The 27,176-nt window shown below is 43.1% G+C and overlaps 1 protein-coding gene across 2 annotated transcripts in view; it reads left to right on the top strand.

The window, feature by feature from the left end:
- Positions 1-27,176, top strand: part of LOC123998170 (tumor protein p63-regulated gene 1-like protein) — an 87,244-nt gene that overhangs the window by 29,490 nt on the left and 30,578 nt on the right. For both annotated transcript variants that reach the window (XM_046303167.1, XM_046303166.1), the window contains exon 5: positions 10,400-10,576. In XM_046303167.1, the coding sequence (XP_046159123.1) occupies positions 10,400-10,576 (177 nt within the window). The remainder of the gene's footprint in view (positions 1-10,399; positions 10,577-27,176) is intronic.

The following is a 27,176-nucleotide window of genomic DNA, read 5'->3' as shown; positions in this document are numbered from 1 at the left end:
ACTGTATGTTATCTGGCTATAGACTGTATGTTATGTTATAGACTGTATGTTATGGCTATAGACTGTATGTTATCAGGCTATAGACTGTATGTTATCTGGCTATAGACTGTATGTTATCTGGCTATAGACTGTATGTTATCTGGCTATAGACTGTATGTTATCTGGCTATAGACTGTATGTTATCTGGCTATAGACTGTATGTTATCTGGCTATAGACTGTATGTTATCTGGCTATAGACTGTATGTTATCTGGCTATAGACTGTATGTTATCAGACTAGATACTGTATGTTATCTGGCTATAGACTGTAGGTTATCTGGCTATAGACTGCCATGTTATCTGGCTATAGACTGTATGTTATCAGGCTATAGACTGTATGTTATCTGGGTATGTTATCTGGCTATAGACTGTATGTTATCAGGCTATAGACGGTATGTTATCTGGCTATAGACTGTATGTTATCTGGCTATAGACTGTATGTTATCTGGCTATAGACTGTATGTTATCAGGCTATAGACTGTATGTTATCTGGCTATAGACTGTATGTTATCTGGCTATAGACTGTTGCCAGACTGTATGTTATCTGGCTATAGACTGTATGTTATCTGACTATAGACTGTATGTTATCTGACTATAGACAGACTGTATGTTATCTGGCTATAGACTGTATGTTATCTGGCTATAGACTGTATGTTATCTGGCTATAGACTGTATGTTATCAGACTAGATACTGTATGTTATCTGGCTATAGACTGTATGTTATCTGGCTATAGACTGTATGTTATCTGGCTATAGACTGTATGTTATCAGACTAGATACTGTATGTTATCTGGCTATAGACTGTATGTTATCTGGCTATAGACTGTATGTTATCAGACTATAGACTGTATGTTATCAGACAGGTTATCTGGCTATAGACTGTATGTTATCTGGCTATAGACTGTATGTTATCTGGCTATAGACTGTATGTTATCTGGCTATAGGTATGTTATCAGACTAGATACTGTATGTTATCTGGCTATAGACTGTATGTTATCTGGCTATAGACTGTATGTTATCTGGCTATAGACTGTATGTTATCTGGCTATAGACTGTATGTTATCAGGCTATAGACTGTATGTTATCTGGTATGTTATCTGGCTATAGACTGTATGTTATCTGGCTATAGACTGTATGTTATCAGACTAGATACTGTATGTTATCTGGCTATAGACTGTATGTTATCTGGCTATAGACTGTATGTTATCTGGTTATCTGGCTATAGACTGTATGTTATCAGACTAGATACTGTATGTTATCTGGCTATAGACTGTATGTTATCTGGCTATAGACTGTATGTTATCTGACTATAGACTGTATGTTATCTGGCTATAGACTGTATGTTATCTGGCTATAGACTGTATGTTATCAAAGTAGATACTGTATGTTATCTTTGTATGTTATCAGACTAGATACTGTATGTTATCTGGCTATAGACTGTATGTTATCTGGCTATAGACTGTATGTTATCAGACTAGATACTGTATGTTATCTGGCTATAGACTGTATGTTATCAGACTAGATACTGTATGTTATCTGGCTATAGACTGTATGTTATCTGGCTATAGACTGTATGTTATCAGACTAGATACTGTATGTTATCTGGCTATAGACTGTATGTTATCAGACTAGATACTGTATGTTATCTGGCTATAGACTGTAGACTTGTTCATTTATCAGACTAGATACTGTATGTTATCTGGCTATAGACTGTATGTTATCTGGCTATAGACTGTAGGCTTGTTCATTTATCAGACTAGATACTGTATGTTATCAGACTAGATACTGTATGTTATCTGACTAGATACTGTATGTTATCTGACTAGATACTGTATGTTATCTGACTAGATACTGTATGTTATCTGGCTATAGACTGTATGTTATCTGGCTATAGACTGTAGGCTTGTTCATTTATCAGACTAGATACTGTATGTTATCTGGCTATAGACTGTAGGCTTGTTCATTTATCAGACTAGATACTGTATGTTATCTTATAGACTGGCTTGTTCATTTAGACTGTATGTTATCTGGCTATAGACTGTAGGCTTGTTCATTTATCAGACTAGATACTGTATGTTATCTGGCTATAGACTGTAGGCTTGTTCATTTATCAGACTAGATACTGTATGTTATCTGGCTATAGACTGTAGGCTTGTTCATTTATCAGACTAGATACTGTATGTTATCTGGCTATAGACTGTAGGCTTGTTCATTTATCAGACTATACTGTATGTTATCTGGCTATAGACTGTAGGCTTGTTCATTTATTAGATACTGTATGTTATCTGGCTATAGACTGTATGTTATCTGGCTATAGACTGTATGTTATCTGGCTATAGACTAGGCTTGTTCATTTATCAGACTAGATACTGTATGTTATCTGGCTATAGACTGTAGACTTGTTCATTTATCAGACTAGATACTGTATGTTATCAGACTAGATACTGTATGTTAGACTAGATACTGTATGTTATCTGGCTATAGACTGTAGACTTGTTCATTTATCAGACTAGATACTGTATGTTATCTGGCTATAGACTGTAGGCTTGTTCATTTATCAGACTAGATACTGTATGTTATCTGGCTATAGACTGTATGTTATCTGGCTATAGACTGTATGTTATCAGACTAGATACTGTATGTTATCAGACTAGATACTGTATGTTATCTGGCTATAGACTGTAGGTTATCAGACTAGATACTGTAGGCTTGTTCATTTATCAGACTAGATACTGTATGTTATCTGGCTATAGACTGTAGGCTTGTTCATTCATCAGACTAGATACTGTATGTTATCTAGGCTTGTTCATTTATCAGACTAGATACTGTATGTTATCTGACTATAGACTGTAGGCTTGTTCATTTATCAGACTAGATACTGTATGTTATCAGACTAGATACTGTATGTTATCTATAGGCTATATTTATCTGACTATGTTATCTGGTTATCTATAGACTGTATGTTATCTGGCTATAGACTGTAGGCTTGTTATTTATCAGATAGATACTGTATGTTATCTGGCTATAGACTGTAGGCTTGTTCATTTATCAGACTATACTGTATGTTATCTGGCTATAGACTGTAGGCTTGACTGTATGTTATCTGGCTATAGACTGTAGGCTTGTTCATTTATCAGACTAGATACTGTATGTTATCTGACTATAGACTGTAGGCTTGTTCATTTATCAGACTAGATACTGTATGTTATCTGACTATAGACTGTTCATTTATCAGACTAGATACTGTATGTTATCTGACTATAGACTAGGCTTGTTATTTATCTGACTAGATACTGTATGTTATTATCTGGCTATAGACTGTATGTTATCTGTATGTTATCAGACTAGATACTGTATGCTATAGACTGTATGTTATCAGACTAGATACTGTATGTTATCAGACTAGATACTGTATGTTATCAGACTAGATACTGTATGTTATCAGACTAGATACTGTATGTTATCAGACTAGATACTGTATGTTATCAGACTAGATACTGTATGTTATCAGACTAGATACTGTATGTTATCAGACTAGATACTGTATGTTATCTGGCTATAGACTGTATGTTATCTGGCTATAGACTGTAGGTTATCTGGCTATAGACTGTATGTTATCTGGCTATAGACTGTATGTTATCTGGCTATAGACTGTATGTTATCAGACTAGATACTGTATGCTATCAGACTAGATATGCTTATAAGCCCGCTGACATTATTTTATATTATTTTTATAGTATATTTTTATAAGAATATAATTGAATTCAGCTGAATGAAAATGGAAAGACTCCTTCACCCATTCTGGAGCCAGTGCTCATATGCAGTAGCTATGTTGAGCGTCAACATGATCATTTAATACAGGTCCTATGCACTAGATTTGGCAACTCTTACTCACGAGAATGATGGCATAAATCAATAGAATGGAATGCTTAAATCTAGTTCACATCTTCTTTAGTGAAGCAAAGACATTTAGGGACAGGGGAGAAAATGCAACAACTCAAAATAAACGGGACAGATTTTCTATTGACATCAGGAAATAGAAAACTGTGAAAACGACCCAACATGTTTCTGATAATATTTCACTTCATATTGTATGTGGTTGAACTACTATCAGCTGTTATGATGCTGTTGAAGACAGCACCTTTACAGACGGTCCCTAACTGTGGTTGAACTACTATCAGCTGTTATGATGCTGTTGAAGACAGCACCTTTACAGACGGTCCCTAACTGTGGTTGAAATACCATCAGCTGTTATGATGCTGTTGAAGACAGCACCTTTACAGACGGTCCCTAACTGTGGTTGAACTACTATCAGCTGTTATGATGCTGTTGAAGACAGCACCTTTACAGACGGTCCCTAACTGCACATTTACATTCTGTCAAGATGCTGAAAGAAATCAATCATATTTCTCCACTCTTGTTCCCGAGTACATTTGGTCTATAATTTGAATGCAATAAATACTTAATTATGCATAATTATGCATAAGTTCAAATTAAGGCTACAGTGTCAACAACAAATATTTCAACCCTTTGGAAATACCTAGATTTCTGCATAAATTAGTCATAAACTTTGATCTGATCTTCATCTAGGTCAAAACACAGTCTGCTTAAACTAATAACACACAAACAATTATACATGTTCATGTCTTTATTGAACACACCGTGTAAACATTCACAGTGCAGGGTGGGAAAAGAATGTGAACACTTGGATTTAATAACTGGTTGACCCTCCTTTGGCAGCAATAAACTCAACCACATGTTTTCTGTAGTTGCGGATCAGACCTGCACAACAGTCAGGAGGAATTTTGGACCATTCCTCTTTACAAAACTGTTTCAGTTCAGCAATATTCTTGGGATGTCTGGAGTGAACCGCTCTCTTGAGGTCATGTCACAGGATCTCAATTGGGTTGAGGTCAGGACTCTGACTGGGCCACTCCAGAAGGTCAGGACTCTGACTGGGCCTCTCCAGAAGGTCAGGACTCTGACTGGGCCTCTCCAGGAGGTCAGGACTCTGACTGGGCCTCTCCAGAAGGTCAGGACTCTGACTGGGCCACTCTGTGTTAGCCACGCTGGTCAAGTGTGCCTTGAATTCTAAATATATCACTGACAGCATCACCACTAAAGCACCCCCACACCTCCTCCTCCATGCTTCACGGTGAGAACCACACATGCAGAGATCATCTGTTCACCTACTCTGCATCTCACAGTGACACGGCAGTTGGAACCAAAAATCTCAAATTTGGACTCATCAGACCAAAGGACAGATTTCCACTGGTCTAATCTTCTTATTGGTGTCCTTTAGTAGTGGTTCTTTGCAGCAATTTGACCATGAAGACCTGATTTACACAGTCTCCTCTGAACAGTTGATGTTGAGATGTGTCTGTTACTTAAACTCTGGGAACCATTTATTTGGGCTGCAATTTCTGAGTCTGGTAACTCTAATGAACTTCTCTACTGCAGCAGAGGTAACTCTGGGTCTTCATTTCCTGTGGCGGTCCTCATGAGAGCCAGTTTCGTAATGGTGCTTTGCTTTCTCTGCTTATTTGAGCTGTTCTTGCCATAATATGGACTTGGTATTTTACCAAATAGGGCTATCCTCTGTATACCACCCCTACCTTGTCACAACTCAACTGATTGGCTCAAACGCATTAAGAATGAAAGAAATTCCACAAATTAACTTTTAACAAGGCACACCTGTTAATTGAAATGCATTCCAGGTGACTACCTCATGAAGCTGGTTGAGAGAAGGCCAAGAGTGTACAAAGCTGTCATCAAATCAAATCAAATTTATTTATATAGCCCTTCGTACAACAGCTGATATCTCAAAGTGCTGTACAGAAACCCAGCCTAAAACCCCAAACAGCAAACAATGCAGGTGTAAAAGCACGGTGGCTAGGAAAAACTCCCTAGAAAGGCCAAAACCTAGGAAGAAACCTAGAGAGGAACCAATGTGGGGTGGCCATAAGTAGAGATTATAACAGAACATGACCAAGATGTTCAAATGTTCATAAATGACCAGCATGGTTAAATAATAATAAGGCAGAACAGTTGAAACTGAGCAGCAGCACAGTCAGGTGGACTGGGGACAGCAAGGAGCCATCATGTCATGTAGTCCTGGGGCACGGTCCTAGGGCTCAGGTCCTCCGAGAGAGAGAAAGAAAGAGAGAATTAGAGAGAGCATATGTGGGGTGGCCAGTCCTCTTCTGGCTGTGCCGGGTGGAGATTATAACAGAATGGCCAAGATGTTCAAATGTTCATAAATGACCAGCATGGTTGAATAATAGTAAGGCAGAACAGTTGAAACTTGGCCAGGTGGACTGGGGACAGCTTTGAATGTCAGGTAGTCCTGGGACATGGTCCTAGGGCCCAGGCCAGTTGAAACTGGAGCAGCAGCATGGCCAGGTGGACTGGGGACAGCAAGGAGTCATCATGTCAGGTAGTCCTGGGGCATGGTCCTAGGGCTCAGGTCCACCGAGAGAGAGAAAGAAAGAGAGAAGGAGAGAATTAGAGAACGCACACTTAGATTCACACAGGACACCTGAATAGGACAGGAGAAGTACTCCAGATAAACAAACTGACCCTAGCCCCCCGACACATAAACTACTGCAGCATAAATACTGGAGGCTGAGACAGGAGGGGTCATCAAGGCAAAGGTTGGCTACTTTGAAGAATCTCAAATATAAAATATATTTTGATTTGTTTAACACGTTGTTTGGTTACTACATGATTCCATATGTGTTATTTCATAGTTGTGATGTCTTCACTATTATTCTACAATGTAGAAAATAGTTAAAATAAAGAAAAACCCTTGAATGAGTACTGTACAAACTTTTGACTGGTACTTTATATTTGGAGAGTTTCTCCCATTCTTCTCTGCAGATCCTCTCAAGCTCTTTCAGGTTGGATGGGAGTGTCGCTGCACAGATATTTTCAGGTCTCTCCAGAGATGTTCAATCGAGTTCAAGTCCGGGCTCTGGCTGAGCCACTCAAGGACATTCAGAGACTTGTCCCGAAGCTTCTCCTGCGTTGTCTTGGCTGTGTGCTTAGGGTCGGTGTCCTGTTGAAAGGTGAACTTTCCGTCTCCCAGTTCCTGCTGCTGAAAAACATCCCCACAGCATGATGCTGCAATCCCCATGCTTCACCGTAGGGATGATGCCAGGTTTCCTCCAAACGTGATACTTGGCTTTCAGGCCAAAGAGTTCAATCTTGGTTAAAACAGACCAGAGAATTTTGTTTCTCATGGAATGAGAGTCCTTTCGGTGCCTTTTGGCAAACTCCAAGCAGGCTGCAATGTGCCTTTTACTGAGGAGTGGCTTCCGTCTGGCCACTCTACCATAAACGCCTGATTGGTGGAGTGCTGCAGAGATGCCTGTCCTTCTGGAAGGTTCTCCCATCTCCACAGGGGAACTCTGGAGCACTGTCAGAGTGACCATCGGGTTCTTGGTCACCTCCCTGATCAAGGCCCTTCTCCCCTGATTGGTCAGTTTGGCCGGGCGGCCAGATCTAGGAAGAGTTCATCTAAACTTCTTCCATTTAAGAAAGATGGAGGCCCCTGTGTTCTTGGGAACCTTCAATGCTGCAGGTATTTTTTGGTACCCTTCCCCAGATCTGTTCTTCGACACAATCCTGTCTTGGAGCTCTACAGACAATTCCTTCGACCTCATGGCTTGTTTTTTGCTCTGACATCCACTGTAAACTGTGGGACCTTTTATAAAGACAGGTGTGTGCCTTTCCAAATCATGTCCAAGCAATTGAATTCACCACAGGTGGACTCCAATCAAGTTGTAGAAACATCAATGGAAACAGGATGCAACTGAGCTCAATTTCAAGTCTCATAGCAAAGGTTCTGAACACTTATGTAAATAAGGTATTTGTTTTTAATTTTTAATTCCTGGTCAGAAATGTCTAAAAACCTGTTTTCTCTTTGTCATCATGGGATGTTTTTCTTTCTTCATATTTAGTCCATTTTAGAGTAAGTCTGACGGATGGTAGAAAACAGGGTGAGGCTGTAGCATAACACAATGTCAACGGGTCCGAGTACCTTCCGAATGTAAATAGAAGAAGAATGATACATTTATGGATTCTTTTCTCTTTATTCAACCCGCCTTCAACCACACAGTATTGAATGACCCTAAACCCACCTAACCCCGCAGATATTTTATTTATTTGTATTTATTTATTTATTTTACCTTTTTATTTTAACCAGGCAAGTCAGTTAAGAACAAATTCTTATTTTCAATGACGGCCTAGGAACAGTGGGTTAACTGCCTTGTTTAGGGGAACAGTTGGTTAAACTGCCTTGTTCAGGGGAACAGTGGGGTTAACTGCCTTGTTCAGTGGAACAGTGGGTTAACTGCCTTGTTCAGGGGAACAGTTGGTTAAACTGCCTTGTTCAGGGGAACAGTGGGTTAAACTGCCTTGTTCAGGGGAACAGTGGGTTAACTGCCTTGTTCAGGGGAACAGTGGGTTAACTGCCTTGTTCAGGGGAACAGTGGGTTAACTGCCTTGTTCAGGGGAACAGTAGGTTAAATGCCTTGTTCAGGGGAACAGTGGGTTAACTGCCTTGTTCAGGGGAACAGTGGGTTAACTGCCTTGTTCAGGGGAACAGTGGGTTAACTGCCTTGTTTAGGGGAACAGTGGGTTAACTGCCTTGGGTTAAATGCCTTGTTCAGGGGAACAGTGGGTTAAATGCCTTGTTCAGGGGAACAGTGGGTTAACTGCCTTGTTCAGGGGAACAGTGGGTTAACTGCCTTGTTCAGGGGAACAGTGGGTTAACTGCCTTGTTCAGGGGAACAGTGGGTTAACTGCCTTGTTCAGGGGAACAGTGGGTTAAATGCCTTGTTCAGGGAACAGTGGGTTAACTGCCTTGTTCAGGGAACAGTGGGTTAACTGCCTTGCTTGTTCAGGGGAACAGTGGGTTAACTGCCTTGTTCAGGGGAACAGTGGGTTAACTGCCTTGTTCAGGGGAACAGTGGGTTAACTGCCTTGTTCAGGGGAACAGTGGGTTAACTGCCTTGTTCAGGGGAACAGTGGGTTAACTGCCTTGCCTTGTTCAGGGGAACAGTGGGGTTAACTGTTCAGTGGAACTGCCTTGTTCAGGGGAACAGTGGGTTAACTGCCTTGTTCAGGGGAACAGTGGGTTAACTGCCTTGTTCAGGGGAACAGTGGGTTAAACTGCCTTGTTCAGGGGAACAGTGGGTTAAACTGCCTTGTTCAGGGGAACAGTGGGTTAAACTGCCTTGTTCAGGGGAACAGTGGGTTAAACTGCCTTGTTCAGGGGAACAGTGGGTTAAACTGCCTTGTTCAGGGGAACAGTGGGTTAACTGCCTTGTTCAGGGGAACAGTGGGTTAACTGCCTTGTTCAGGGGAACAGTGGGTTAACTGCCTTGTTCAGGGGAACAGTGGGTTAAACTGCCTTGTTCAGGGGAACAGTGGGTTAACTGCCTGAGGAGAGACCGCTGGGGGAAGCTGAAGTTGACTGTGGGGACTGCGGGTTTTGAGTCAACCCGCACATCACTTGTGTGTGTGTGTTCCTGTTGTTTAATTCACTGATTGGCTGGAGTGGCTGTGTTTGTGTCTGTCTAATTCACTGATTGGCTGGAGTGGCTGTGTTTGTGTCTGTTTAATTCACTGATTGGCTGGAGTGTCTGTGTGTGTGTCTGTCTAATTCACTGATTGGCTGGAGTGTGTGTGTGTGTCTGTCTAATTCACTGATTGGCTGGAGTGTCTGTGTGTGTGTCTGTCTAATTCACTGATTGGCTGGAGTGGCTGGTAGTAATGAATCTGCTTCTGCTATAGAGGAAGTTTTCATACTCTGTGTTTTCATCTGACTTGTTTGGTTAAAATGGAAGTTGTTTGGAAAATGTGTTAATGCAGTTTTATCGGTACCAGATAATTCAGTTATTATTAGAGGATGATTTTATTATTATATTGTCTACATGTTATAAAGTGGTCTGAATGGGGAGGGGAAAACTGAAAACTAGTTGTCATTGGCAGAGAGATTCGGTACTCTCTTTCTTATTGGTCTATTAACTAATTGCTCACCTGGTGATGTCATACGGCCGGCCAAAACTCCATCCCACCAAAACAATCTGACATTTCAGGCAGTCTTTTCAAACAGCTCTTACACTTAAAGGGCATTATCATAATTTTCACAGTATTATTCCAATCACTGCACTGGGCCTTTAAAGGTAATTTCCAATTGTGCCAATAAATGCAGCGTTTAACGTGAATCCAGTCTCCGCTAACGCGGAAAACATTTCATTTTAAATCACGTTGTAACGCTGAACTTCCACGATACAGATTGAGTAGAGCCCTTACTTTGTTAAGTAAATGATAAATACTTCACCTCTATTCTCCAGGGTTGACCATTGGAACAACGAGAAAGAGCGTGTAGTTCTGATCACAGACAACTCCCTGCTGGTCTGTAAGTACGACTTCATCATGCTCAACATTGAGCAGATACAGAAAATCCCTCTCAACTTCATAGACCGCATCTCCCATGGCAACTTCAGCTTCCCCCAGCGGTCTCTCCTCAAGTGAGTACCCCTCTCCTCCTCTCTCCTCCTTTCCTCCTTTCCTCTCCTCCTCACGCAAGTACCCCTCTCCTCTCCTCCTTTCCTCCTTTCCTCCTTCCCTCTCCTCCTCACGCAAGTACCCCTCTCCTCTCCTCCTTTCCTCTCCTCCTCACGCAAGTACCCCTCTCCTCTCCTCCTTTCCTCCTTTCCTCCTTCCCTCTCCTCCTCACGCAAGTACCCCTCTCCTCTCCTCCTTTCCTCCTTTCCTCCTTCCCTCTCCTCCTCACGTGAGTACCCCTCTCTCTCCTCCTTTCCTCCTTTCCTCTCCTCACGTGAGTACCCCTCTCCTTTCCTCCTTTCCTCTCCTCGCGTGAGTACCCCTCTCCTCTCCTCCTCTTCTTCTTTCCTCTCCTTTCCTCTCTCCTCTCCTCCTCTCCTCCTCACATAAGTATCCCTCCCTTCCATCTCCATCACTCCCTCTCCTCTTCCTTCTCCTCCTCTTCCTCCTCCTTCTTATCCCTTTCCCTCCTGGTAAAAATTCCTCTACAATAATTTCCCCAATAATTCCTCCTTTCCAATGCTTTCTAACAGCTGCTTTTGTCCGTGTTAATATTTCCATAATAAACAGTCTGTATGAGCTGTTGTCATCCCAACAGTTCGTGCTCGATCTCTGTATATTCAGGGCCAGAGGGCCGATTCTGACTTAGGAATGTACACCTTTCCTACGCACTTGTCAGTATTTGGTATTCAGGCTTACCTTATTCAGTCGCATAAGGTTTGGCTACCTCGTGCTCTCTGAATGCATTTCATTCAACCACTAGAAACCCACTTGCTGGCCAACAGCTTTTCTTTTTGTTAAGGGGTGGATCAGCTTTAATATTGTGGATAGATGGTTTCTTCCATCAATGTAATTGTCTGCATCATTTCCAATACCCCATATATTGTTTGGGTAAATATATCTACATACATACATGCATGTGTGTGTGTATGTATATAGAGTATGTATCGTTTTTTCTCAGTTTTTCACAATTCCTGACATTTAATCCTAGTAAAAATTCTCTGTCTTAGGTCAGTTAGGATCACCACTTTATTTTAAGAATGTGAAATGTCAGAATAATAGTAGAGAGAATGATTTATTTCAGTTTTTATTTCTTTCATCACATTCCCAGTGGGTCAGAAGTTTACATTCACTCAATTAGTATTTGGTAGCATTTCCTTAAATTGTTTAACTTGGATCAAACATTTAGGGTAGCCTTCTACAAGCTTCCCACAATAAGTTGGGTGAATTTTGGCCCATTCCTCCTGACAGAGCTGGTGTAACTGAGTCAGGTTTGTAGGCCTCCTGACAGAGCTGGTGTAACTGACTCAGGTTTGTAGGCCTTCTTGCTCACACACGCTTTTTCAGTTCTGCCCACAAATTTCCTATAGGATTGAGGTCAGGGCTTTGTGATGGCCACTCCAATACCTTGACTTTGTTGTCCTTAAGCTATTTTTCCACAACTTTGGAAGTATGCTTGGGGTCATTTTCCATTTGGAAGACACATTTGCGACCAAGCTCTATCTTCCTGACTGATGTCTTGAGATGTTGCTTCAATAAATCCACATCATTTTCCTTCCTCATGATGCCATCTATTTTGTCCTCATGATGCCATCTATTTTGTGAAGTGCACCAGTCCATCCTGCATCAAAGCACCCCCACAACATGATGCTGCCACCCCTGTTCTTCACGGTTGGGATGGTGTTCTTCGGCTTCCAAGCCTCCCCCTTTTCCCTCCAAACATAACGATGGTCATTATGGCCAAATAGTTCTATTTTTGTTTCATCAGACGAGAGGACATTTCTCCAAAAAGTCTGGCTTTTTTATGGCGGTTTTGGAGCAGTGGCTTCTTCCTTGCTGAGCGGCCTCTCAGATTATGTCGATATAGGACTCGTTTTTACTGTGGATATAGATAATTTTGTACCTATTTCCTACAGCATCTTCACAAGGTCCTTTGCTGTTGTTCTGGGATTGATTTGCACTTTTCGTACCAAATTACGTTCATCTCTAGGAGACAGAACGCGTCTCCTTCCTGAGCGATATGACGGCTGCGTGGTTCCATGGTGTTTATACTTGAGTACTATTGATTGTACAAATGAACGTGGTTCCTTCAGGCGTTTGGAAAGTGCTCCCAAGGATGAACCAGACTTGTGGAGGTATACCATTTTTTTCTGAGGTCTTGGCTGATTTATCCAGATTTCCCCAGGATGTCAAGCAAAGAGGCACTGAGTTTGAAAGGTAGGCCTTGAAATACATCCACAGGTACACCTCCAATTGACTCAAATGATGTCAATTAGCCTATCAGAAGCTTCTAAAGCCATGACATAATTCTCTGTAATTTTCCAAGCTGTTTAAAGGCAGTCAACTTAGTGTATGTAAACATTTGACCCACTGGAATTGTGATACAGTGAATTATAAGTGAAATAATCTGTCTGTAAACAATTGTCGTAAAAATGACTTGTGTCAGACACAAAGTAGATGTCCTAATCGACGTGCCAAAACTATAGTTTGTAAACAAGAAATGTGTGGAGTGGTTGAACAACGAGTTACTCCAACCTAACTTCCTACTTCAGCTATACCGTGATGATCTGTTTGGAAAATTTGCACATTTATAAATAAATATAAATGACTTTTTAATTTTAATATCATCACCCCTTCTGAACATCTTTGCCCCATGGGAGAAATATATTTATAATATAATAATAATATATAATATATTTATCCCCCCCCAGTCCTTTTTCCACAAAACTTCATCTAAAATGTTTGTATGAGTTTCCTGTAAACAATAGATATTATATTCCTTCTCTTTTAGTAAATACTGATGATCTTTTCTTATTATCTGATAAACCATTACAATTATAAGTGGCTATACTTGTTTCACCATAATGAGATACAACTTTCAATTCTATTTATCATAATATATGTTTGTAAAATGATTATTGAGTGTCTATATAGCTCGATTTGTATTTTATAAAAAAATATTTTAAAAAATATACACCTGACATACAGAGGGCCCAGTATTAAGAAATCAAAGTTTATTTGTCAAATGCTGAATACAACAGGTGTAGTAGACCTTACAGTGAAATGCTGAATACAACAGGTGTAGTAGACCTTACAGTGAAATGCTGAATACAACAGGTGTACTAGACCTCACCGTGTAATGCTGAATACAACAGGTGTATTAGACCTTACAGTGAAATGCTGAATACAACAGGTGTAGTAGACCTTACAGTGAAATGCTGAATACAACAGGTGTAGTAGACCTTACAGTGAAATGCTGAATACAACAGGTGTAGTAGACCTTACAGTGAAATGCTGAATACAACAGGTGTAGTACACCTTACAGTGAACTGCTGAATACAACAGGTGTAGTAGACCTTACAGTGAAATGCTGAATACAACAGGTGTAGTAGACCTTACGGTGAAATGCTGAATACAACAGGTGTAGTAGACCTTACAGGTGTAGTAGACCTTACAGTGAAATGCTGAATACAACAGGTGTAGTAGACCTTACAGTGAAATGCTGAATACAACAGGTGTAGTAGACCTCACAGTGAAATGCTGAATACAACAGGTGCAGTAGACCTTACAGTGAAATGCTGAATACAACAGGTGCAGTAGACCTTACAGTGAAATGCTGAATACAACAGGTGTAGTAGACCTCACAGTGAAATGCTGAATACAACAGGTGTAGTAGACCTTGCAGTGAAATGCTGAATACAACAGGTGCAGTAGACCTTACAGTGAAATGCTGAATACAGCAGGTGTAGTAGACCTTACAGTGAAATGCTGAATACAACAGGTGTAGTAGACCTTACAGTGAAATGTTGAATACAACAGGTGTAGTAGACCTCACAGTGAAATGATGAATACAACAGGTGTAGTAGACCTCACAGTGAAATGCTGAATACAACAGGTGTAGTAGACCTCACAGTGAAATGATGAATACAACAGGTGTAGTAGACCTCACAGTGAAATGCTGAATACAACAGGTGTAGTAGACCTCAACGTGAAATGCTGAATACAACAGGTGTAGTAGACCTTACAGTGAAATGCTGAATACAACAGGTGTAGTAGACCTTACAGTGAAATGCTGAATACAACAGGTGTAGTAGACCTTACAGTGAAATGCTGAATACAACAGGTGTAGTAGACCTTACAGTGAAATGCTGAATACAACAGGTGTAGTAGACCTCACAGTGAAATGCTGAATACAGCAGGTGTAGTAGACCTCACAGTGAAATACTGAATGCAACAGGTGTTGTAGACCTTACAGTGAAATGCTGAACACAACAGGTGTAGTAGACCTCACAGTGAAATGCTGAATACAACAGGTGTAGTAGACCTTACAGTGAAATGCTGAATACAACAGGTGTAGTAGACCTCACAGTGAAATACTGAATGCAACAGGTGTAATAGACCTTACAGTGAAATGCTGAATACAACAGGTGTAGTAGACCTTACAACATGTGTAGTAGACCTCACAGTGAAATGCTGAATACAACAGGTGTAGTAGACCTTACAGTGAAATGCTGAATACAACAGGTGTAGTAGACCTTACAGTGAAATGCTGAATACAACAGGTGTAGTAGACCTTACAACAGGTGTAGTAGACCTCAACGTGAAATGCTGAATACAACAGGTGTAGTAGACTTTACAGTGAAATGCTGAATACAACAGGTGTAGTAGACCTCAACGTGAAATGCTGAATACAACAGGTGTAGTAGACCTTACAGTGAAATGCTGAATACAACAGGTGTAGTAGACCTTACAGTGAAATGCTGAATACAACAGGTGTAGTAGACCTTACAGTGAAATGCTGAATACAACAGGTGTAGTAGACCTTACAGTGAAATGCTGAATACAACAGGTGTAGTAGACCTCACAGTGAAATGATGAATACTACAGGTGTAGTAGACCTCACAGTGAAATGCTGAATACAACAGGTGTAGTAGACCTCACAGTGAAATGCTGAATACAACAGGTGTAGTAGACCTTACAGTGAAATGCTGAATACAACAGGTGTAGTAGACCTCACAGTGAAATACTGAATGCAACAGGTGTTGTAGACCTTACAGTGAAATGCTGAACGCAACAGGTGTAGTAGACCTCACAGTGAAATGCTGAATACAACAGGTGTAGTAGACCTTACAGGGAACTGCTGAATACAACAGGTGTAGTAGACCTCACAGTGAAATGCCGAACACAACAGGTGTAGTAGACATTACAGTGAAATGCTTACTTACAGGCTCTAACCAATGTTGCAGGGAAAAAAGGTGTGTGTGTGTAGGTAAGTAAAGAAATAAAACAACAGTAAAAAGAGAGGCTATATACAGTAGAGAGGCTATATACAGTAGAGAGGCTATATACAGTAGAGAGGCTATAAAAGTAGCGAGGCTATATACAGTAGAGAGGCTATAAAAGTAGCGAGGCTATATGTTAGTCAGGCTGATTGAGGTAGTATGTACATGAATGTATAGTTAAAGTGACTATGCATCTATGATACACAGAGAGTAACAGCAGTGTAAAAGAGGGGTTGGGGGCACACAATGCAGATAGTCCGGGTAGCCATTTGGTTACCTGTTCAGGAGTCTTATGGCTTGGGGGTAAATCTCTTGAGAAGCATTTTTGTCCTAGACTTGTCCTAGACTTGGCACTCCGGTACTGCTTGTCTATGACTGGGGTGGATGGGGTCTTTGACAATTATTAGGGCCTTCCTCCTCCAGGTACTGGATGGCAGGAAGCTTGTCCCGTACGCACTACCCTCTGTTGTGCCTTGCGGTCGGAGGCCGAACAATTGCCATAACAGGCAGTGATGCAACCGGTCAGGATGCTCTCGATGTTGCAGCTGTAGAACCTTTTGAGGGGATAGGTTGTTATTCTGGCACCACCTGGCCAGGTCTCTGACCTCCTCCCTATAGGCTGTCTCGTCGTTGTCGGTGATCAGGCCTACCACTGTTGTGTCGTCAGCAAACTTAATGATGTTGTTGGGAGTCGTGCCTGGCCATGCAGTCGTGGGTGAACAGGGAGTACAGGAGGGGACTGAGCACGCACCCCTGGGGAGCTCCAGTGTTGAGGATCAGCGTGGCAGATATGTTGCTACCTGCCCTCACCACCTGGGGGCGGCCAGATTCCAGAAGTCCAGATTCCAGTTGCAGAGTGAGGTGTTTTAGTCCCAGGCTCCTTAGCTTGGTGATGAGCTCTAAGGGTACTATGGCGTTGAACTCTGAGCTGTAGTTAATGAACAGCATTCTCACATAGGTGTTCCTTTTGTCCAGGTGGGAAAGGGCAGTGTAGAGTGCAATAGAGATTGCATCATCTGTGGATCTGTTTGGGCGGTATGAAAATTGGAGTTAGTCTAGGGTTTCTGGGATATTGGTGTTGATGTGAGCCATTACCAGCCTTTCAAAGCACTTCATGGCTATGGAAGTGAGTGCTACGGGTCTGTAGTAAATTTAGGCAGGTTGACTTTGTGTTCTTGGGCACAGGGACTATGGTGGTCTGCTTGAAGAATGTTGGTTTTACAGACTCAATCAGGGACATGTTGAAAATGTCAGTGAAGACACCTGCCAGTTAGTCAGCACAAGCCCGGAGCACACGTCCTGGTAATCCGTCTGGCCCCACAGCCTTGTGTATGTTGACCTGTTTAAAGGTCTTACTCACGTCGGCTACGGACAATGTGATCACACAGTCGTCCGGAACAGCTGATGCTCTCATGCATGCCTCAGTGTTGCTTGCCCCGAAGCGAGCATAGATGTGATTTAGCTCGCCTGGTAGCCTCGTGTCACTGGGCAGCTCTTGGCTGTGGTTGGAAGTGGCAGTGGTTGGAGGTGGCAGTATTAACAGTGGTTGGAGGTGGCAGTATTAACAGTGGTTGGAGGTGGCAGTATTAACAGTGGTTGGAGGTGGCAGTATTAACAGTGGTTGGAGGTGGCAGTATTAACAGTGGTTGGAGGTGGCAGTATTAACAGTGGTTGGAGGTGGCAGTATTAACAGTGGTTGGAGGTGGCAGTATTAACAGTGGTTGGAGGTGGCAGTATTAACAGTGGTTGGAGGTGGCAGTATTAACAGTGGTTGGAGGTGGCAGTATTAACAGTGGTTGGAGGTGGCAGTATTAACAGTGGTTGGAGGTGGCAGTATTAACAGTGGTTGGAGGTGGCAGTATTAACAGTGGTTGGAGGTGGCAGTATTAACAGTGGTTGGAGGTGGCAGTATTAACAGTGGTTGGAGATGGCAGTATTAGCAGTGGTTGGAGGTGGCAGTATTAGCAGTGGTTGGAGGTGGCAGTATTAACAGTGGTTGGAGGTGGCAGTATTAACAGTGGTTGGAGGTGGCAGTATTAACAGTGGTTGGAGGTGGCAGTATTAACAGTGGTTGGAGGTGGCAGTATTAACAGTGGTTGGAGGTGGCAGTATTAACAGTGGTTGGAGGTGGCAGTATTAACAGTGGTTGGAGGTGGCAGTATTAACAGTGGTTGGAGGTGGCAGTATTAACAGTGGTTGGAGGTGGCAGTATTAACAGTGGTTGGAGGTGGCAGTATTAACAGTGGTTGGAGGTGGCAGTATTAACAGTGGTTGGAGGTGGCAGTATTAGCAGTGGTTGGAGATGGCAGTATTAGCAGTGGTTGGAGGTGGCAGTATTAGCAGTGGTTGGAGGTGGCAGTATTAGCAGTGGTTGGAGGTGGCAGTATTAGCAGTGGTTGGAGGTGGCAGTATTAACAGTGGTTGGAGGTGGCAGTATTAACAGTGGTTGGAGGTGGCAGTATTAACAGTGGTTGGAGGTGGCAGTATTAACAGTGGTTGGAGGTGGCAGTATTAACAGTGGTTGGAGGTGGCAGTATTAACAGTGGTTGGAGGTGGCAGTATTAACAGTGGTTGGAGGTGGCAGTATTAACAGTGGTTGGAGGTGGCAGTATTAACAGTGGTTGGAGGTGGCAGTATTAACAGTGGTTGAAGGTGGCAGTATTAACAGTGGTTGGAGGTGGCAGTATTAACAGTGGTTGGAGGTGGCAGTATTAACAGTGGTTGGAGGTGGCAGTATTAACAGTGGTTGGAGGTGGCAGTATTAACAGTGGTTGGAGGTGGCAGTATTAACAGTGGTTGGAGGTGGCAGTATTAACAGTGGTTGGAGGTGGCAGTATTAACAGTGGTTGGAGGTGGCAGTATTAACAGTGGTTGGAGGTGGCAGTATTAACAGTGGTTGGAGGTGGCAGTATTAACAGTGGTTGGAGGTGGCAGTATTAACAGTGGTTGGAGGTGGCAGTATTAACAGTGGTTGGAGGTGGCAGTATTAACAGTGGTTGGAGGTGGTTGGAGGTATTAACAGTGGTTGGAGGTGGCAGTATTAACAGTGGTTGGAGATGGCAGTATTAACAGTGGTTGGAGGTGGCAGTATTAGCAGTGGTTGGAGGTGGCAGTATTAGCAGTGGTTGGAGGTGGCAGTGGTTGGAGGTGGCAGTATTAGCAGTGGTTGGAGGTGGCAGTATTAGCAGTGGTTGGAGGTGGCAGTGGTTGGCAGTGTTTGAATGGTGAAGTTATCAATGAAATTAGACTCAGATGATTGCCATTCAAAAAAAGAGAGGGAGATGTAACATTTCTTTAGGCCAGAGTGAACTGTATCAGGGTTAGGATTGGGAGAGAATGTGAAAGGGGGAGAGTGAACTGTATCAGGGTTAGGATTGGGAGAGAATGTGAAAGGGGGAGAGTGAACTGTATCAGGGTTAGGATTGGGAGAGAATGTGAAAGGGGAAGAGTGAACTGTATCAGGGTTCGGATTGGGAGAGAATGTGAAAGGGGAAGAGTGAACTGTATCAGGGTTCGGATTGGGAGAGAATGTGAAAGGGGAAGAGTGAGGAAGAGAGTGAGTGAGGAAGAGAGTGAGTGAGGAAGAGAGTGAGTGAGGAGGAGAGTGAGTGAGGAAGAGAGTGAGTGAGGAGGAAGAGAGTGAGCGAGGAGGAAGAGAGTGAGCGAGGAGGAAGAGAGTGAGCGAGGAGGAAGAGAGTGAGCGAGGAGGAAGAGAGTGAGCGAGGAGGAAGAGAGTGAGCGAGGAGGAAGAGAGTGAGCGAGGAGGAAGAGAGCGAGCGAGGAGGAAGAGAGCGAGCGAGGAGGAAGAGAGCGAGCGAGGAGGAAAATGAGTGAGCGAGGAGGAAAATGAGTGAGGAAGAAGAGAGTGAGTGAGGAAGAGATGGCTCTAGGATGTGTGTAAAGACTTCTACAGAGACCAAGGCCAGTGACGTGTCGTTGTCTTGCCTGTTCACTGGACCGTTCTGTGCTGTGCAGGACCAGGGTCTATTATGGAGCTTTGGCTCCCCTTAGTGTTTAACACACACACCAACACCTCCTTAATCTGGATCCTCATTTGGCTCCCCTTAGTGTTTAACACACACACCAACACCTCCTTAATCTGGATCCTAATCTGGATCTTTATTTGGATCCCCATTAGCTGACACGTTCAACCTATCCCTGACCCGGTCTGTAATACCAACTGGTTTCAAGCACACCACCATGCTCCCCGTGCCCAAGGACGTCAAGGTAACCTTCTTAAATTACTTTTGCCCTTACCACATCTAAAGCCATGAAAGGCTTTGAAAAGGCTGGTGATGTCTCACATCAACTCCATCATCCCAGACACCCTGGACCCACTTCAGTTCGCACACCGCCCCAACAGATCCACAGATGATGCAATCTCTATTGCACTCCACACTGCCCTCACCCACCTGGACAAAAGCAACACCTATGTGAGAATGCTGTTCATTGACTACAGTTCTGCATTCAACAACATAGTGCCCTCCAGTTTCATCACCGAGCTCAGGACCCTGGGACTGATCACCTTCCTGTTCGAAGGCACTTCAATCTCTTGTGTTGCTCATTCACATATATAATCCATAACTGAATTGTCTCGAGGTTTAACAATCCTTCTTTAACCCATAAGAGTCTAAGCCCTGGCTAAGCCCGGGGAGGGGGGTTCTGCTAAGCTATATGGAATTGTTTTAAGAAGGTCATACCAAGGATAATTTAGCTCGTTGAATTTTAAGACCTCTTGAAGTATTAAAACAAATATATATATAAAAACATATATTTTATTAAAAATAAATGTCGGGGCCTTCCTTCTATTAGCCCATAGAAACACATTGATTAAACAACAGGTAATCCCCCTAAAACATCATTCACTACCTGGAACAGCAGACAGTCCCCCTAAAACATCATTCACTACCTGGAACAGCAGATAGTCCCCCTAAAACATCATTCACTACCTGGAACAACAGATAGTCCCCCTAAAACATCATTCACTACCTGGAACAGCAGACAGTCCCCCTAAAACATCATTCACTACCTGGAACAGCAGATAGTCCCCCTAAAACATCATTCACTACCTGGAACAACAGATAGTCCCCCTAAAACATCATTCACTACCTGGAACAGCAGATAGTCCCCCTAAAACATCATTCACTACATGGAACAACAGATAGTCCCCCTAAAACATCATTCACTACCTGGAACAACAGACAGTCCCCCTAAAACATCATTCACTACCTGGAACAACAGATAGTCCCCCTAAAACATCATTCACTACCTGGAACAGCAGATAGTCCCCCTAAAACATCATTCACTACCTGGAACAACAGATAGTCCCCCTAAAACATCATTCACTACCTGGAACAACAGACAGTCCCCCTAAAACATCATTCACTACCTGGAACAACAGATAGTCCCCCTAAAACATCATTCACTACCTGGAACAGCAGATAGTCCCCCTAAAACATCATTCACTACCTGGAACAACAGATAGTCCCCCTAAAACATCATTCACTACCTGGAACAACAGACAGTCCCCCTAAAACATCATTCACTACCTGGAACAGCAGACAGTCCCCCTAAAACATCATTCACTACCTGGAACAGCAGATAGTCCCCCTAAAACATCATTCACTACCTGGAACAGCAGACAGTCCCCCTAAAACATCATTCACTACCTGGAACAGCAGATAGTCCCCCTAAAACATCATTCACTACCTGGAACAACAAAAAGAACTGGGACATTTTCAGCTTCCAGGAGTTGTGTACAGATCCTTGCGACATGGGGGCGTTATCATGCCGAAACACGAGGTGATGGTGGTGGATGAATGGCACGACAACGGGCCTCAGAATCTCGTCACGGTATCTCTGTGCATTCAAATTGACATCAATAAAATGCAATTGTGTTCGTTGTCTGTAGCTTATACCTGCCCATACTATAACCCCACCAGGGGGCACTCTGTTCACAACGTTGACATCAGCAAACCGCTGTCCCACACGACTCCGTACACGCTGTCTGCCATCTGCCCGGTACAAGCCTGGGATTCATCTGTGAAGAGTACACTTCTCCAGTGTGCCAGTGGCCATGGAAGGTGAGCATTCTGACCACTGCAGATGGGTACGATGTGAACTGCAGTCAGGTCAAGACCCTGGTGACTACGACAAGCACGCTGATGAGCTTCCCCGAAACGACAGTTCCTGACAGTTTGTGCTGAAATTATTTGGTTGTTCAAACCCACAGTTTCATCATGTAACGTGTACGCTAAGAATCGGGATGCAGGTACGGGGAGTGAATTTAATAAATAACGTAACATGGAACAAAACAAAATACAGGAAGTAGCATACAGACAGAAACACAGGAACAGAATCAATAACACCTCAGGGAAAGAACCAACGGGAGTGACAGATATAGGGGAGTCCAGGGGAGTCTCATCACGCGCAGGTGTGCATAACGATGGCAGCAGGTGTGCATAACGATGGTGACAGATATAGGGGAGTCCAGGGGAGTCTCATCACGCGCAGGTGTGCATAACGATGGCAGCAGGTGTGCATAACGATGGTGACAGATATAGGGGAGTCCAGGGGAGTCTCATCACGCGCAGGTGTGCATAACGATGGCAGCAGGTGTGCATAACGATGGTGACAGATATAGGGGAGTCCAGGGGAGTCTCATGATGCGCAGGTGTGCATAACGATGGTGACAGATATAGGGGAGTCCAGGGGAGTCTCATGATGCGCAGGTGTGCATAACGATGGTGACAGATATAGGGGAGTCCAGGGGAGTCTCATGATGCGCAGGTGTGCATAACGATGGTGACAGATATAGGGGAGTCCAGGGGAGTCTCATGATGCGCAGGTGTGCATAACGATGGTGACAGGTGTGCGTAGTAATGAGTAAACTGGCCAAAGTGAGCGCCGGGGATTAGACCTGACACATCAGCTGTCCAGGTGGCTGGTCTCAGACAGGTGAAGAATCCAGTTGTGTAGTTCTGTCACGTTCTGACCTTAGTTCCTTTGATTTGTCTTTGTTTTAGTTTGGTCAAGGGCGTGAGTTGGGTGCATTTGTTTATGTTCCGTTTTCTATGTTGTGTTTTCGCGTTTGGTCTGGTATTGTTCTCAATCAGAGGCAGGTGTCGTTAGTTGTCTCTGATTGAGGATCATACTTAAGTAGCCTTTTCCCACTTGTTTTTCGTGGGTGTTTATTTTCTGTCTTTGTGTATGTCACCAGACAGGACTGTTTAGTTTTGTATCGTTCTCGTTGTTATTTTTGTTTTAGTGTTCTGAGTTGAATATAAATATTGTCATGAACACGTACCACGCTGCGCTTTGGTCCGATCCTTGCGACTCCTCGTCAGAAGAAGAGGACGAGCGTTACAAGGTCCTTGGCTGGCGGTTGTGAGGTCAGTTGGACATACTGCCAAATTCTCAAAAAATGACATTGGAGGTGGCTTATGGTAGAGAAATTAACATTCAATTATCTGGCAACAGCTCTGGTGGACATTCCTGCAGTCAGCATGCCAATTGCTCTCTCCCTTAAAATATTTGCCGTCTGTGGCATTGTGTTGTGTGACAAACCTGCACATTTTAGAGTGGCCTTTTATTGTCCCCAGCACAAGGTGCACCTATGTAATGATCATGGCGTTTAATATGCCACACCTGTCAGGTGAATGGATTGTCTTGTCAAAGGATAAATGCTCATTACAGGGATGTAAACAAATTTGTAACAAAAATGTTAATGAAAAAAAGCTTTTTGTCCATTTGGAACATTTCTGGGATCGTTTATTTCAGCTCATAAAAGGATCAACGCTTTACATGTTGCGTTTTTATATTTTTGTTCAGTATAGATTTCCGGGGGCCACAGACATCGACCTTAGGGGGTTTAACATGTCTCCTCCCCTTTATCTACAATGACTTAAGTGGATTTAACAAGTGACATGAATAAGGGATCATAGCTTTCACCTGGATTCAGCTGGTCAGTCTGTTATGGAAAGAGCTGGTGTTCTTACATTTTTTTGTACACGGTGTGTGTCCTTGAATTTATTGTTTAAAAATCGCACACAGAAGAAGTTATAAGGGTAATTTAGTTGCTAATGTCAGCCTGTGGTACCCCGGTTGGCCTTCACCTTGAGTTACTCAATGAGAGGGGGCAGCACTGAGCTAGCCTGCATGTTATGTCTAATGGCACCCTGCAGTACCCCGGTTGGCCTTCACCTTGAGTTACTCAATGAGAGGGGGCAGCACTGAGCTAGCCCGCAACATCACTTCCTGGAGTAGGTTAAACTGGGCGTGTCTCCATGAGACGCCATCGTTGTTATGTGATGCTGCAGGGGAGGGAGAGTTAAATGGGTCATGTGATGCTGCAGGGGAGGGAGAGTTAAATGGGTCATGTGATGCTGCAGGGGAGGGAGAGTTAAATGGGTCATGTGATGCTGCAGGGGAGGGAGAGTTTAATGGGTCATGTGATGCTGCAGGGGAGGGAGAGTTAAATGGGTCATGTGATGCTGCAGGGGAGGGAGAGTTTAATGGGTCATGTGTAGCTCAGTTGGTAGAGCATGGCGCTTGTAACGCCAGGGTAGTGGGTTCTATCCCCGGGACCACCCATACGTAGAATGTATGCACACATGACTGTAAGTCGCTTTGGATAAAAGCGTCTGCTAAATGGCATATATATTATTATATATGTGTCATTCACACACATATTCTTCTTTATTCCCTATAAAGGAGCATTTTGTGAAGTATTCAAAAGAGGAAACCCCACCAGGAGTTGAAGGAGTCAGTAGTGATATCAGAGAAAGATGTCTATGAAGTTTAGAAATAATCCTTCCTCTTGCTACCACTGTTTTCTGTAACTCGTTAGTTTAGAGAGAGAGAGAGAGAGAGAGAGAGAGAGAGAGAGAGAGAGAGAGAGAGAGAGAGAGAGAGAGAGAGAGAGAGAGAGAGAGAGAGAGAGAGAGAGAGAGAGAGAGAGAGAGAGAGAGAGAGAGAGAGAGAGAGAGAGAGAGAGAGAGATATGCTGTTAACCAACGTAGGGAAGAGCACGAATACAAATTCCATCTGGACACTGTTGCCCTAGAGCACACAAAAAACTATACAAACCTCGGCCTAAACATCAGCGCCACAGGTAACTTCCACAAAGCTGTGAAGGATCTGAGAGACAAGACAAGAAGGGCCTTCTATGCCATCAACAGGAACAAAAAATTCAACATACCAAAAATACTTGAATCAGTCATAGAGCCCATTGCCCTTTATGGTTGTGAGGTCTGGGGTCCGCTCACCAACCAAGACTTCACAAAATGGGACAAACACCAAATTGAGACTCTGCACGCAGAATTCTGCAAAAATATCCTCCGTGTACAACGTAAAACACCAAATAATGCATGCAGAGCAGAATTAGGCCGATACCCACTAATTATCAAAATCCAGAAAAGAGCCGTTAAATTCTACAACCACCTAAAAGGAAGCGATTCACAAACCTTCCATAACAAAGCCATAACCTACAGAGAGATGAACCTGGAGAAGAGTCCCCTAAGCAAGCTGGTCCTGGGGCTCTGTTCACAAACACAAACACACCCTACAGAGCCCCAGGACAACAGCACAATTAGACCCAACCAAATCATGCAAAAACAAAAAGATAATTACTTAACACATTGGAAAGAATTAACAAAAAAACAGAGCAAACTAGAATGCTATTTGGCCCTACACAGAGAGTACACAGCGGCAGAATACCTGACCACTGTGACTGACCCAAAATTAAGGAAAGCTTTGACTATGTACAGACTCAGTGAGCATAGCCTTGCTATTGAGAAAGGCCGCCGTAGGCAGACATGGCTCTCAAGAGAAGACAGGCTATGTGCTCACTGCCCACAAAATGAGGTGGAAACTGAGCTGCACTTCCTAACCTCCTGCCCAATGTATGACCATATTAGAGAGACATATTTCCCCCAGATTACACAGATCCACAAAGAATTTGAAAACAAATCCAATTTTGAAAAACTCCCATATCTACTGGGTGAAATACCACAGTGTGACATCACAGCAGCAAGATTTGTGACCTGTTGCCACAAGAAAAGGGCAACCAGTGAAGAACAAACACCATTGTAAATACAACCCATATTTATGCTTATTCATTTTATCTTGTGTCATTTAACTATTTGTACATTGTATATATATATATAATATGACATTTGTAATGTCTTTACTGTTTTGAAACTTCTGTATGTGTAATGTTTACTGTTAGTTTTGGTTGTTTTTCACTTTATATATTCACTTTGTATGTTGTCTACCTCACTTGCTTTGGCAATGTTAACACATGTTTCCCATGACAATAAAGCCATTGAATTGAATTGAGAGAGAGGTGGCTGTAAACAGACTCAGGGAAGAGAGAGAGAGAGAGAGAGAGAGAGAGAGAGAGAGAGAGAGAGAGAGAGAGAGAGAGAGAGAGAGAGAGAGAGAGAGAGAGAGAGAGAGAGAGAGAGAGAGAGAGAGAGAGAGAGAGAGAGAGAGAGAGAGAGAGAGAGAGAGAGAGAGAGAGAGAGAGAGAGAGAGAGAGAGAGAGAGAGAGAGAGAGAGAGAGAGAGAGAGAGAGAGAGAGAGAGAGAGAGAGAGAGAGAGAGAGAGAGAGAGAGAGAGAGAGGTGTCTGTCTGGGAATAAGTGATACCTTGCTGAGATCCCACCTTTAAATACACACCCCCTTACCTTTCCTAAACTGTGGATTTGCCTATTTGCTCATACACTTTCCAGTATTACAAGCGTTTTGGTCTGGAGAAAATCAAAGCCATGTATCTGGTTGATTCCTATTTCTACATTTTAGAGCGGGACTGACTGTACCTGCTGGAACCAGTAGCAACTACTGAGATGAACAGCAGAGGGCGCTCTAACACATACAGATGTTGCCTCTTAAAGAGCAACGGAACGCACCTATTGGTTTTCTTTTGCTCATGAGAAAAAAACAAAGAGTCTTTAGGCAGTGTGGTTCAGTGTGGCAGGTACTGATGTTTGTCCCCGATGAGACACCATAGGAATAAAGCCAGTGTCCCTTCCTCAAAATAGTCAGAATGAATGTTGGATAGTTAATTTTGAGAGAGAATAAATTCCGCAAAGGAGCTTTTAGTCACACAATTTGACATGTAGGTGTTTGGTATTTCTCAAGTTAAACAAACCATATGTTAACAAAGACATAGCTGCTCTCCTCTCCTCTCCTCTCCTCTCCTCTCCTCTCCTCTCCTCTCCTCTCCTCTCCTCTCCTCTCCTCTCCTCTCCTCTCCTCTCCTCTCCTCTCTCCTCTCCTCT

Source organism: Oncorhynchus gorbuscha, linkage group LG15 (assembly GCF_021184085.1).
Source record: "Oncorhynchus gorbuscha isolate QuinsamMale2020 ecotype Even-year linkage group LG15, OgorEven_v1.0, whole genome shotgun sequence".
In the NCBI taxonomy this organism is placed as follows: Eukaryota; Metazoa; Chordata; class Actinopteri; order Salmoniformes; family Salmonidae; genus Oncorhynchus; species Oncorhynchus gorbuscha.
Note: the sequence above shows the minus strand (reverse complement) of the source record. Positions and strands in the feature narration are given on the sequence as shown.